The following is a 12,176-nucleotide window of genomic DNA, read 5'->3' as shown; positions in this document are numbered from 1 at the left end:
TGAGATGTGGGCTGGCTATTTTGGGATACCTTACTATATTTTGGGATATTTTCGGTATCCCAAAATAGCATTGCAGAGACAGATTTAGTGTTAACTCTTTTGGGGAAGGGAATGTGTCTGCCCAGCTCTTTGTCACACTCCCAGCATGTTGGGGCCTTTCTTTTCATTGCGTGCTATTCCAATAGACTCATTTAATCATAACTAATAATGTTTTCAGTGTTATTGGTTGCACGATGGCGGATGAAGACAGGAAGACGTCCCAAGCGCTGGTTACAGCTGAGCTGAACGTCAGCAAAGCCCAGAGCGTGCGGGAGGAGACGGCACTGAGGATGAAGTCCTACGCCAACTGGGAGGAGTTCCTCATGCCGGCCCCCATCTCCATCGCCATCCTGGGACAGCTGGTGTTCATTTCAGCAGCACAGAAGGATTTCTCTATCAATAAGAACCCCCCTATAGACGGCTTCAAGCACATCAAGTACCCAGAATCCTTCAGGGCCTGTTTGTGTCAAGTCAGCAACCAAGGCTGGGAGGCTTTCAATGCCGCGCACGTCAACATGGACAAGATCCGGCTGCTCTCCATGAGCGTCCCGGGACGGACAAAGACGATAGTTAAAATTCTGTTCCAGGACATGGAGACGGTGAACGCCATGCTGCCCACGCACCTAAAGAACATGAAGGCTGTGGCAGATGACTGCAAAGACTTAGCCAAGGCGGTGGAGGACAAGTATTCAGCCGTCATCCACCTTATCCAGGAGCTGATGGAGGCCTGTTTGAACGCCAAGAAGGGTTACGAGGATGACCTGAAGGTCATTGAGATCGCCCTGAAGCAGGCTCAGATCAAGGAGAAAGCTGCCAAGGAGGCCCAGAAGCTGGCCGAGCAGTATCACAACCAGATGAAGCAGCAGGTCGATGAGACCTTTAATCAGTACAAGGGAGCCATGCAAGCCATCCCCACAGGATGGGAAGTAGTGGGCATGAACATTGTGGAGACTCTTACCACTGGAGTCATCAGTGCTTTCAATGGGGCTGTAAGTTTTCTCACTAGAAAACTAGATAACACACAAGCAGGGGAAATGGGAGGCAGTGCAGCAGCTGGCCCAGAGCAAAATGACCCTGAAAGCAAAGTGGCAGAATTCAGCATTTTCAGCAAGTCGTCGATACTCCTCACGTACGCAACAAACCTCAAAGAGCTAATTGTTGAGCCTGCTGGCCTCGACATGCAGAAAGTCGTCAATGAACAAACTGAGGAAGTCAACACCAAATGGCTGAAAAATGGTTTCCAAGAGCAGATGAGCGGCATAGACAGGGAAAACAAGTGTAATCCAAAAACTCAAGCACAGCAAATCTGCACATTGGGTCTCCGTATCTGCGAACAGCTGGAAAAATTGGCCTTGTCTGAAAACAAAGGAACGGAAGAAGAAAAGTCTCTTGTTGAAGAGATCCAACACTTATACCAAAGAGCATCAGAGTTTGATACAAAGAGTAAATCCTCAATGAAATCTCCTTCCTTCACCCCCAAGCCACCGAACATGGCTAAATGTCAACAAAATTCAACGGCAGCATCCAGTGCCCTGCAAAATGCACATCTGAAGGTAGAACAGAGTCGGGCGATGATGAAGCAGACCCAGGAGGAGTATCAGAGGAGCTTTGACAACTTCAAGAAGCAGAACGATGCGCTGAAGGAGCTCATGTGCGCCATGGAGAAATGCCAGGTGCAGGAAATCGATTTCAAGACGGCCAGGGAGATGCTGATCAAAGGGCTGGAGGCCCTGGGGAGGGTGAAGGAGCAGTGGGAGAAGATGGTGAGGTTCTTCCAGATGATCTCCAGCCTCATTGACTCCTGCCTCAGTCGGGACATCAAGGAATTTGTGAGCTCTGTCTCGGACGTACAGAAAATTGGAAATTATTCCTCCAAGTCCTTTGTGCTAGACATGATCTACAGCCAGGCGTTCAATGCTTCTAATGTGGCCCACCTGGTGCACATGATCTCCGAGACCTACACCGAAGTGTCCAATACCTTCTTGATGGATCGCGTGAGCAGCCTGGGGCGACTGATTGCCCTGGAACCGTCCGACCCGAGCTTCGACTCTGAGCGGAAGGTGTTACAGAAAGGCTGTGAAGAGGCCCGCCAAGCCATCTGTGACTTGGTGATCAAGAAGAAGGAGGAGTTTGATCAGAGTGTCGAGGCCAGAGTGGAGACGATCGACAGGGAGCTGAAGGCCGTGCTGCCCTCGGTGAGTGTGGAAGAGCAGAAGGCAATCCAGGGAGCGGTGCACCAGGGGATGAAGGAGTTGACCGCAGAGGAAGATGATCAGTTTGCGTAGTTGGATGCATTCCTGGACTCTTAGCAACTGGCTCTCACTTTGGGGAGTCTTCATAATCAAGTAATTGCAACCCCACCTCGCTTCGCTCCATATACGACCTTTGCTTTGCAAGAGGTGAGCCCGGGAGAGGTGCTTCCTGAGAATGCAGCAGATTTGGGTTCTAGTCTTCACTCTGCCACACGCTGTCCTTTCTCACTTGGGCAAATCACCGTGTTGCTCTGTGCTGTGGCTTCCCGTCTGTAAGCCAGGGCTGTCTCATTACCCCCATCTCAGCCATGGGGTGCTGTGTGTGACAGGTGAAACATGCAGGTAGTAGCGGGCTCTGGTAAGAATCTACAGAGTGATCTGGGGAAGGGCGACACTATTGGCTTGTAACATGAATGTGTAAATCCTTGTGGCAAACTTGTTACATGTTTGTACCGAATCTTGTACAAGGCAGGCCAAGTGCAGTGTCTGTGAAAAGCCTCTGATTCCCTACTTTAGCGTAGAATCATAGAATCCAGGGCTGGCAGAGACCTCAGGAGGCATCAAGTCCAGCTCCCTGCCCAAAGCAGGACCAGCCCCGACTCAAGCATCCCAGCCAGGGCTCTGTCCAGCTGAGACTTCTGTGTGCACTGCTCACACGCACGTAGCAGTTTTGTACGAGATGCTCTGTGACTGGCTCTGCACTTGTATTTCAGTGCTGATTTCGGGGGGACACACCTGTAGGAGACGGGGCCCATCTATTCGGAGAAGTCTGACAACCAAGAGAATCGCAGCCCTTCACTGACGGCGCAGCTCAGGTGGTGCCAATCTGCACCTGACGAGCTTGGCCATGAATGTTCAGACCAGCATGTGAGCCGGGGCAGTGCTGGTATTGGGTGGAGTCCTGCGTGGACAGGTGACCTGCTCATATGACAGACTCCATCCTGCTTTCGCACAGCAAGAACAATGGGATTCCCTCCGAATGGGTACGGCTGTGAAATGGCAGAACCCCCAAGGCCTCTTTCTCGTCAGCCCGGCGAATCGCCTCTGAAGGGTCTCTGCACTGAACTGCAGCCTGGAAGAACGGATGGCCCAGCCTAACAGACGATGGATTCTAGACACTTAATCACAAAGAGCAGATTATTGCAGCTCTGCTACACGCTGATGCCAAGAACTTTGTAACTGGGGGTGTCATTTGATTCCTTTCACTCTTTCATTGTGAATAAAGCTTTAGATTGCAGATTCTAAAGGACTGGCATGCAGTGTGATCTTTCAGGGAGGAGCTGAGGTAGAATATTATGATTTCAACTGGGAGCTTCCAGCTGAAATCCCAGATGAGCCCCCCGATCAGTTCTTAAATTCATAGGTAGTGTGCCTCAGTTTCCCTTCTTGTTCTGCCGATCGGGGTTGTTACAGTTTTTCTGCTGGGCTTAGCTTTACATTTATTTTTAGGCAACTGCTCAGAAGCATGATTACAATGTTTTTCTTTTATTATAGTGACTGTTTCATTACTTAGAGCAGCATTTCCCAAACTATGGGCCGTAGCCTGGTACCGGACCGTGGGGAAAAAAATACTGGGCCTCAGCATGGCTGCCGGGAGGGGAGCAGAGTGGGAAAGGCTGGGAGGAGGTGTGTGTGGGGGAGGAGGGAAACTGGCTGCCAGGAAGCAAGGTTGGGGGCAGCAGGGCTGCCCTACAGAGATGGGGGGGCAGGCAGCCGGTGGAAGCAGGTTTGGAGCTGAGAGGCTGTTCCGTGGAGATCAGGGCAGGCGGGTGGTGGAAGCAGGGTTGGGGCAGAAGGGCTGTCCCGTGGAGATCAGGGCAAGTGGGCAGTGGAAGCAGGGTTGGGGGTAGTGGAGCTGTCCCACGGAGATCAGGGCGGGTGGGCAGTGGAAGCAGGTTTGGAGCAGAAGGGCTGTCCCGTGGAGATCAGGGCAGGCGGGTGGGGGAAGCAGGTTTGGAGGAGAGGGTCTGTCCCATGGAGATCAGGGCAGGCGGGTGGTGGAAGCAGGTTTGGAGCAGAGGGGCTGTTCCGTGGAGATCAGGGCAGGCGGGCGGTGGAAGCAGGTTTGGAGCAGAGGGGCTGTCCCGTGGAGATCAGGGCAGGCGGGCGGTGGAAGCAGGTTTGGGGCAGAGGGGCTGTCCTGTGGAGATCAGGGCAGGCGGGCGGTGGAAGCAGGGTTGGAGCAGAGGGTCTGTCCCGTGGAGATCAGGGCAGGCGGGTGGTGGAAGCAGGGTTGGAGCAGAGGGGCTGTCCTGTGGAGATCAGGGCAGGCGGGTGGTGGAAGCAGGTTTGGAGCAGAGGGGCTGTTCCGTGGAGATCAGGGCAGGCGGGCGGTGGAAGCAGGTTTGGAGCAGAGGGGCTGTCCCATGGAGATCAGGGCAGGCGGGTGGTGGAAGCAGGTTTGGAGCAGAGGGGCTGTTCCGTGGAGATCAGGGCAGGCGGGTGGGGGAAGCAGGTTTGGGGCAGAGGGGCTGTCCCATGGAGATCAGGGCAGGCGGGCGGTGGAAGCAGGTTTGGAGCAGAGGGGCTGTCCCATGGAGATCAGGGCAGGCGGGTGGTGGAAGCAGGTTTGGAGCAGAGGGGCTGTTCCGTGGAGATCAGGGCAGGCGGGTGGGGGAAGCAGGTTTGGGGCAGAGGGGCTGTCCCATGGAGATCAGGGCAGGCGGGCGGTGGAAGCAGGTTTGGAGCAGAGGGGCTGTCCCATGGAGATCAGGGCAGGCGGGTGGTGGAAGCAGGTTTGGAGCAGAGGGGCTGTTCCGTGGAGATCAGGGCAGGCGGGTGGGGGAAGCAGGTTTGGAGCAGAGGGGCTGTTCCGTGGAGATCAGGGCAGGCAGGTGGTGGAAGTAGGGTTGGGTTTAGCGGGGCTGGTCGGGGGGGGGTCGTCAGGGGAGCGGGGCTGACTGGGGGAGATTGGTGGGGGGGCAGGAGGGGGAAACCGGCTGCTAGAAGCAGGGCTGGACTGGGGAGATTGGGAGGAGAAGGGGGGGAGTGGGACTGACACAGGCATGTGCAGACACGGGCACACGAGTGAGTCCGGCCCCGGGGATTCCATTTTGCCCCCCCCCCCCCATGCCCTCCCATAAGTAGTTGCGAACTGCCTGGCTGGCAGACACACACACAGCGTGAGCACATCTACCAGCCAGGCAGTTCGCAGCTAAGGACTGATACACCTAATTATAAACCTTACCTAATTAGAAAACACCAGATATTTTATTTGTCTGGTAATTTCTCAGTTTGTTTCCTGGACTGGTGGTGGAGCTCTGGGGGCCTCCTGCTTGCTGTGGAGGGTGTGGGGGGGGGGAGGAAGGGGGGGCGTTGAGAGTTCTAAAATGCCAAACCTGTCGTGGCTGGAGTAAGTATCCCTGTGGGAATTGCTGCTCCTGGACGTGGCTGGCATGTCCCTGTGGCCTCCGAGAGAGGCAGCGCAGGGGGTCTCCATGTACTGTCCTGGCCTGCAGACACTGCTCTTGCAGCTGCCATTGATCAGTAACAGGGAACTGTGGCCAGTGGAAGCTGTGGGCTCAGTGCCTGTAGACGAGGGGCAGCACACGGCACCATGGAGCCATTGCTGAACATCCCAGCTGCTTTCAGGAGGGGTGCAGGGCCACGGCAGGAGTGCAAGTCAAGCACAAAAGTGGGGAACCGCATTCACTCCCCCCCCCCCCACACACACATCACTTCTACCCAGCAGCTCCCGAGGCACTGGAAAACTCTCCGTTTCTGGCCACTGACTGAGCAGGGAGCTGACGGGAGCCCATGTCTCATTCCTGTATCAAAGGAAGAAAATCTTAGCGCCACTCAGCTCTGGCACTAATAGATTCTGACATCTTGGGGCAAGGCACTTTAGGCAGCAGTTCCCAACCACCGGGCACTGCCCATGGCCCAGCCACAATGGCAGCCAGAGCTCAAGCTGTCTGTTCCGGGTGGGTCCTGCAGCTGTGGGGGCTCAGGTGGCGGCAGGAGGCGGCGCTTGGGGAGGGAGGGGTGCAAAGAAGGGGGGAGGCATGCGCCTGCCAACAGCCACTCCCCTGCCCTTTAACCGGCGGCAGCAGAAGGAGGTGGAGCAGGAGGCACCTGCCCACGGCTCCCTCTCCCCCAACCCACATCACTGCTTTTGCCGATGGCAGCGCTGGGGCTGAGACAGCGGCAGGAAGAGCCACCTCCCTCCTCCTTCCTCTCAGTAATGGCGTCTGGCCAGGACTCCGCACTCCACCCCCCACCCATAGGGGTGCAAGACACATTTGGAGAGGGGAAGGGGGTGCAAAGGAGGGTGGCTCCCCCTGCCCATGCAGCAGTAATCACCACGCTTCCAGGAGGGGGCAGCTTCTCTCTGGGGGGTGCGGGGGGGGAGTGATGTTGGGTGAGAGTGGGGTGGGTTCCCAGGGCAAGAGGGTGTTGACGTGGGCTGTAGGAGTCAGAGGTTAAGGGTCAAATGGCATAGGGCGTAGGGGTGGGAGTCAAAGCGTGTTAGGAGCAAGGGGCTGGATTGGGGCTGGGGGACTGGTAATATTTTATTTGCATATTTGCATATTAATTTTGCATAATGAATATGCAAATTTGCACGTTACCAGTCTGCCAAATGTTTGTGAGTGGGTTTGCCGGTCCACGGCATAAGAAAGGTTGGGAACCACTGACTTAAGGGACACTGGTTAGCCTTAAAATTGTAATATCCTAACTCTGTGGGGAGAGACAGAGCCCATTCTGGGCTCCCAGGTCTGGAAGGAGAGTGGGGTCTAGTGGGTAGTGCAGGGGCAGGTACATTTCGGCTCTATATAAGACCATCAGAAAGGCCAGACTGGGTCAGCCCAATGGTCCATCTAGGAGCCAGTGTCGCCTCCTTGTTAAATCAGGGACCCGAAGGGGAGTCAGGGCCCTTGGTGGCTCTGTGGGTACTCGGGGGCCCTTTCCCATGGAAAACAATGAAACGACGGACGTGACGCTATTTACGGGAGCTGACACACTTTGGGTTTCAGATCGGCAGAGGAAGGTCAGACGCGGCCGTGCAATGCAGCCAAGGGATGGGAGTGTCCGGTAGGGGGACACAGAATTTTTCCATTTGGGGGGGAATCGAATACAGGGCCAGATTCTGACCTTAGCAACCTGGGTGTGAATCCAGAGCTACCCAGCTTCAAGGGAGGGAGGCCAAGCTGGAATCTGATCTCAGTGACCCCAGTGTAAAACCAGAGCAGCCCGGCTCTCCCAGTGGAGTGATGCTGTACTCACACAGGTGTAGCAGCCCACAGTGCAGCTAGCAGCTGGACCCAACAGCTGGCTGTGCTGCTCAGAGTTATTTTGTTCTTACACGCAGGATACCATCGTGTGACCTCTCCCCATGGCTCTTTCAACTCTTTCTGGATGGGACGAGAGCTATAAGCAGGTTGTCCAGGACTGCTTAGAGGCAGGGATGAGGGAGCTGGTGTGTTTCACCCAGCACCTGCTTGAAGCCGAGGCAGATCCGGATGCACATGGGAAAATCCGGGAACGAATTGAGGCAGCTTCCCGAGAGATGTCAGCAGCGGAAGAGGAGCTGGGAAGGCAGCTGAAGAAGGTCGATGCCAGAACGGAGGAGCTAGTGGGGAAGAAGAAAAGCCTGCAGGACCAGCAAGATGAGAAGAAAGAGACCCTCACACACTTAAGACTCAAACTGGAGTCCTGCCGCAGATTGGAAAGAGAGGCCAGAGAGATGCTGGAAAGTGCCAACAGGCACTGCAGCGAAATGCAGGCCGAGGTGCAGAAGAGACGCGAGGAAGCAGAACGCAACCAAGTGCAACGAGATGTTGGCATCGGCCTGATGTTTATTCCTATTGTAGGGACCATTATCGGTGAGTGGCTGGTGGAGTTTGTACCCGACAGTCCCACGGCCCCTCATGGCAAAGTCCGTCTGTTCATTGGTGCCGGAGGACAGGGCCCCTCTGTCCCCTTTCTAGCCGTGTCTGCTGTCCCAGTCTCCACTGAGCACGGAGAACCAGAAGGAACTGGCTGGCACAAAGGGGCTTGGGAAGGAGATGGGGCCTTTCCCTTTTAGGGGGCCCTGGCTCCCTCTGGCCCCAGGGAGGACGAATGGCGGTTGGGGGCCGTAAGGGATTAGCCATGAGTGCATGTCCTTTCCCCTTTGGCGCAGGGCTCTGAGTCTCTCACGGGATGTTTCGTGCTGTATGAAATACCAGGGGACAGGGCCCCTCCTCGCTACGCCCACCAGCCCCCCATCTCTGGGGGGAGGCAGCCCTGGCTCTCCCCACAGTCACTGGGCAGGGCCAAGGCTGCAGCAGCCCCAGCTCTTCCCCCTTTCCAACCATGGGTTGGGCCGGGCCGACACCTGGCAGCAGCTGGCCTGGATCTCACCCCTGGCTCCAGGGGGCTGAACTGGGCTACGCTCCGGCAGGCCTGGCTCTCTCCCCACTGGCCGTTGGGGGGTTGGGCTTCGCCAGGTTCAGCTGGAGGCCATGCGATACCAGCCCTGCCTCTCCCCCGCTCCCTGGGTATGAAGCGCTGCACCACATCACTCTGTCACCCGCCAGGGAAAACCTATTTATAGAGAGACATGGGCAGGTTCTCAGCTGGGTTTCCCCAGGGCTGCTAAGGACAGTCAGACACTGAGACCAAAACTCCCTCTCCTCCAGAGACACCTCACTTCACAGCTGAGGCCCAGAGGTTTGCATGTGGTAGCAGGGGACCCTGTCCACCAGCCAGCTGGGTGCAGGCTACATTCCGTACCCATGGGGGGCCCACTGTGGCCTCCAAGATATGGGTTATAGGAGGCTCAAAGTGTGTGGCGAGAGAGAGAAAGAGAGAGGGTGGATGTGGATAGATAGAGGGGGTGGATGCAGCTAGAAAGAAGGGGTTGATGTAGATAGATAGATAGATAGATAGATGGGCTGGGTGGAGATGGAGGGGGTGTATGGTAATTGTGGGAGGAGGAGGTGGGTAGGCATGAGGGGGTGGGAATTGATGGGTAGATGGAGGAGGAGATAGGTAGGCATGGAGGGGGGTGTGGGAATTGATGGGTAGATGGAGGAGGAGATGGGTGGGCATGGAGGGGGCACTCCTGTGGGGGAGGAAACAGGAGCACCCCTCGGGGCTCTGCCTGGAAACCCACCTCTGGGGTGGATCAGAGACTACACAGGTGTTGGGAGGGGGCACCAGCTCCAGGCCACATGTGAGGCTGTGCAGAGCCAAGAGAGCAGCAGGCCCCCAGCTGAGGCTGTGGGGAGGGGCCCTGGGTTTGTGAGTGGCTGGGGGTGAGTCCTGGGTGAAGGCCTGACTCCCTAATACTGTTGGAGGAGCTGTACCCTTTACAAGGAAGGCTAATTACTCTCCAGCTAGGGCAGTGGCTCCCTTCCTTTGTGCCGGGGCTTGGCAAACCCATTCACCAATGTTTGGTGGACCCGAAACATTTCATTTGCATATTTGCACGTTGAGTAAGCAAAAAATAAAACGTTGCAAATAAAATGTTACCAGCCCTAACCCAGCCCCTTGCCCCCAGTACCAACCACCTTTCACCCTTCCCCTCCCCTCCATGCCCTTTGACCCTTTAACCTCTGACCTGTCCAGCCCAGGGCAACAGCCTCCTGCCCCATCTTTGCCCCCCAAAGTGAGGCAGCCCCCTCTAGGGAGTGTGGCCGTTACCGCTACGTGGGCAGAGGGAGCAGCCCTCCCCCTTTGTGCCCCACCTCCCAAAGCAGGGATGGGGTAGGGAGGCCTCCTCCTGCCACCACCAGAGCCACCACGGCTGCTGGAGCTCCAAGAGCCTCCGTGGCTGGGTGGTTGGGAACCGCTGAGCCAGGGGACCCTGCACACGAGTGCTTGGGCCCTGTCTCTGCTGGGGTGGGTCTGAGCAGCCCCTAGTGTGAGGGGGACCCTGCTCTTGGGGAGGGGCAGGTCTGTACAGGGCCCGGCATGACGGGGGGTCTGACCTTGGAGGAGGCCTCAAAGCACAAGCGTTATACTCACAATAACACTCCTGGGAATACTTTTAGGGATACCATGGGCCCATGGGCAAAGCAGTGGGGGGGCCCAACTCCTCTCTCCTGCAGGGGCAGGGCCTCAGGGGGAAGAGGTGGGGCTGCCCCCTCACTAGCCCTCAGCACGGTGCAGAGCCCAATGCTCCGATGACAACTTAAAGGGCCCCAGGCTCACTACTGTAGCAGCAATAGCAGCCAGAGCTCTGCACCCTTTTGCATCCCAGGCGCTGGGGGCCTTGCCCCTTTGTTCCCCCTGCCCCAGTTGGCCTGACTGTTTATATTCGCTTTCGCCAGGCGCCACCTTGGTCGGCTGCGGGCAGGTGGCGATGGACGCCGCGGTGGCAGCCGCGGATGAGGCCCAGAAAGCCGTCGATCAACACGCAGAAGAAGCGTCCAGGTACTCGGCAGAAGTCCACAAGTGGGAAGAGCTGGAGCACAGAACAGAGGCTGAGATCGCGGCCAATGAGCAGCTTCTGGCTCAGCTCAATGAGGAGAGGCAGGTGCTGGCCAGGCTCCAGGAGGAGATCGTCGCCCTGCAGAGCGGGCTGCGGAAATGCACCACCTTTGTGCAGGGGCTGGCGGGGAAGGTCTGTGTGGTCAAGAGGCTCACCACGGACCTGCTCATCTACGAGGAGATCGCTGGTATCCTCGGAGAGGTCGTCCAGCAGGTGCTGCCCCTAGCGAGCCGGGGAGGTGAGGCTGGCGCGAGATTCCTGGCCCTGGGGCAACTCCAGGATGTCACTGAGAAGTTGAAGTTGGGCATCGAAGGCCTCAGAGCCCTGGCCAATGCCGAGTCAGCAGCAATCGACTATTAGGGCCACCGTTTCAAAGGCCAAATGGCCAAGTCTGTGGCTGAGCTGCAGTCAGCTCATTGGTCTGCTAGCAAAGTGGGGTATTTGGGGGTTCGACGGGTGTTGCTTTGCATCATTTTCATTTCTCTCTGACACTTACATGTAATTCATTGAGCAGCGAGTTCTCAAATGCTGAACCTGGTGTGGCTGGGCTCATCACCCCCGTGGTAACTGCAGCTCCTGGGAGAGGCCAGCATGTCCCTGCAGCCCCTGAGAGAGGCAGAGCAGGGAGTCTCCACATGCCGTCCTTGCCTGCAGACACGGCTCCTGCAGCTCCCTCTGATCAGTGATGGGGAACCGTGGCCAGTAGAAGCTGCGGGCTCAGTGCCTGTAGCTGAGGGGCGGCACACGGCACCATGGGGCTCATGCTGCACATGCCAGCTGCTTTCAGGAGGGGTGCAGGGCCAGGGCAGGAATGAGCTGCCTTAACCCCACTGCTCCGCCAACCAGAAGCCATCTCAGTTCAGTGGTGCCCAGCCAGAGTCTGCTTCCTGAACCCCGTCCCAGCCCTGAACCCCATCTCGGAACTCCTGCCCCAGACACAAGTCCCCTGCACCCAAATTCTTGCCTACAGCTTGTATTCTGAACCCCCCCTTGGATCCTAACCCCCACCCTGAGCTAAGCCTGAAGCCCCTTCCACACTCTGAACCCTTTGGCCCAAGACCAGAGCCTGCACCCAACCCCCTAACCCAGCCTGCTGACAGTGGAAGGAAGATGGATTGAGCAGGGTGAAGCCTCGGAATAGGGGTGGAGCAGGGGGAGGCCTCAGAGAAGGGCGGGAAGGAAGCCATGCCGGGGTATTTGAGTTTGAGGTAGATCTTAACCTTGCACTTAAATCGAAAAAAGTGATTGAGTGGTTAAAATGGTTGGAAACCCCTGATTGACACTCTTCCAGCCCTCCCACCCCCATCCCTGAGTAACCCCCTGACTCATGCGTGAGAATTGTGCCAGGCTAACAACAGCGGTTAGATACAGTGGCTGTTTCTGAGCAGATATAGAGTCATATTTATGGGGGCCCTGAGCATAAAGAATATTTGGGCCCCACCCCGATTCATAACATGAATGTATCCAAA

The 12,176-nt window shown here is 56.7% G+C and overlaps 1 protein-coding gene and 1 pseudogene across 1 annotated transcript; both read left to right on the top strand.

Annotated features, from left to right (window-relative positions):
• Positions 1-233: 233 nt before the first annotated feature.
• On the top strand, positions 234-2,324 carry LOC149522225 (uncharacterized). Its single transcript, XM_089771510.1, has one exon. It carries the CDS (start codon positions 234-236, stop codon positions 2,322-2,324), a length of 2,091 nt encoding a protein of 696 aa, XP_089627636.1.
• Positions 2,325-2,627: 303 nt separating this feature from the next.
• LOC149522224 (uncharacterized) lies at positions 2,628-11,067 on the top strand (annotated as a pseudogene).
• The last annotated feature ends 1,109 nt before the right edge of the window (positions 11,068-12,176 follow it).

Source organism: Pelodiscus sinensis, chromosome 19, assembly GCF_052426305.1.
Source record: "Pelodiscus sinensis isolate ZL-2025 chromosome 19, ASM5242630v1, whole genome shotgun sequence".
NCBI classification, from domain to species: Eukaryota; Metazoa; Chordata; order Testudines; family Trionychidae; genus Pelodiscus; species Pelodiscus sinensis.
This window is presented reverse-complemented; position numbering and strand designations above follow the sequence as displayed.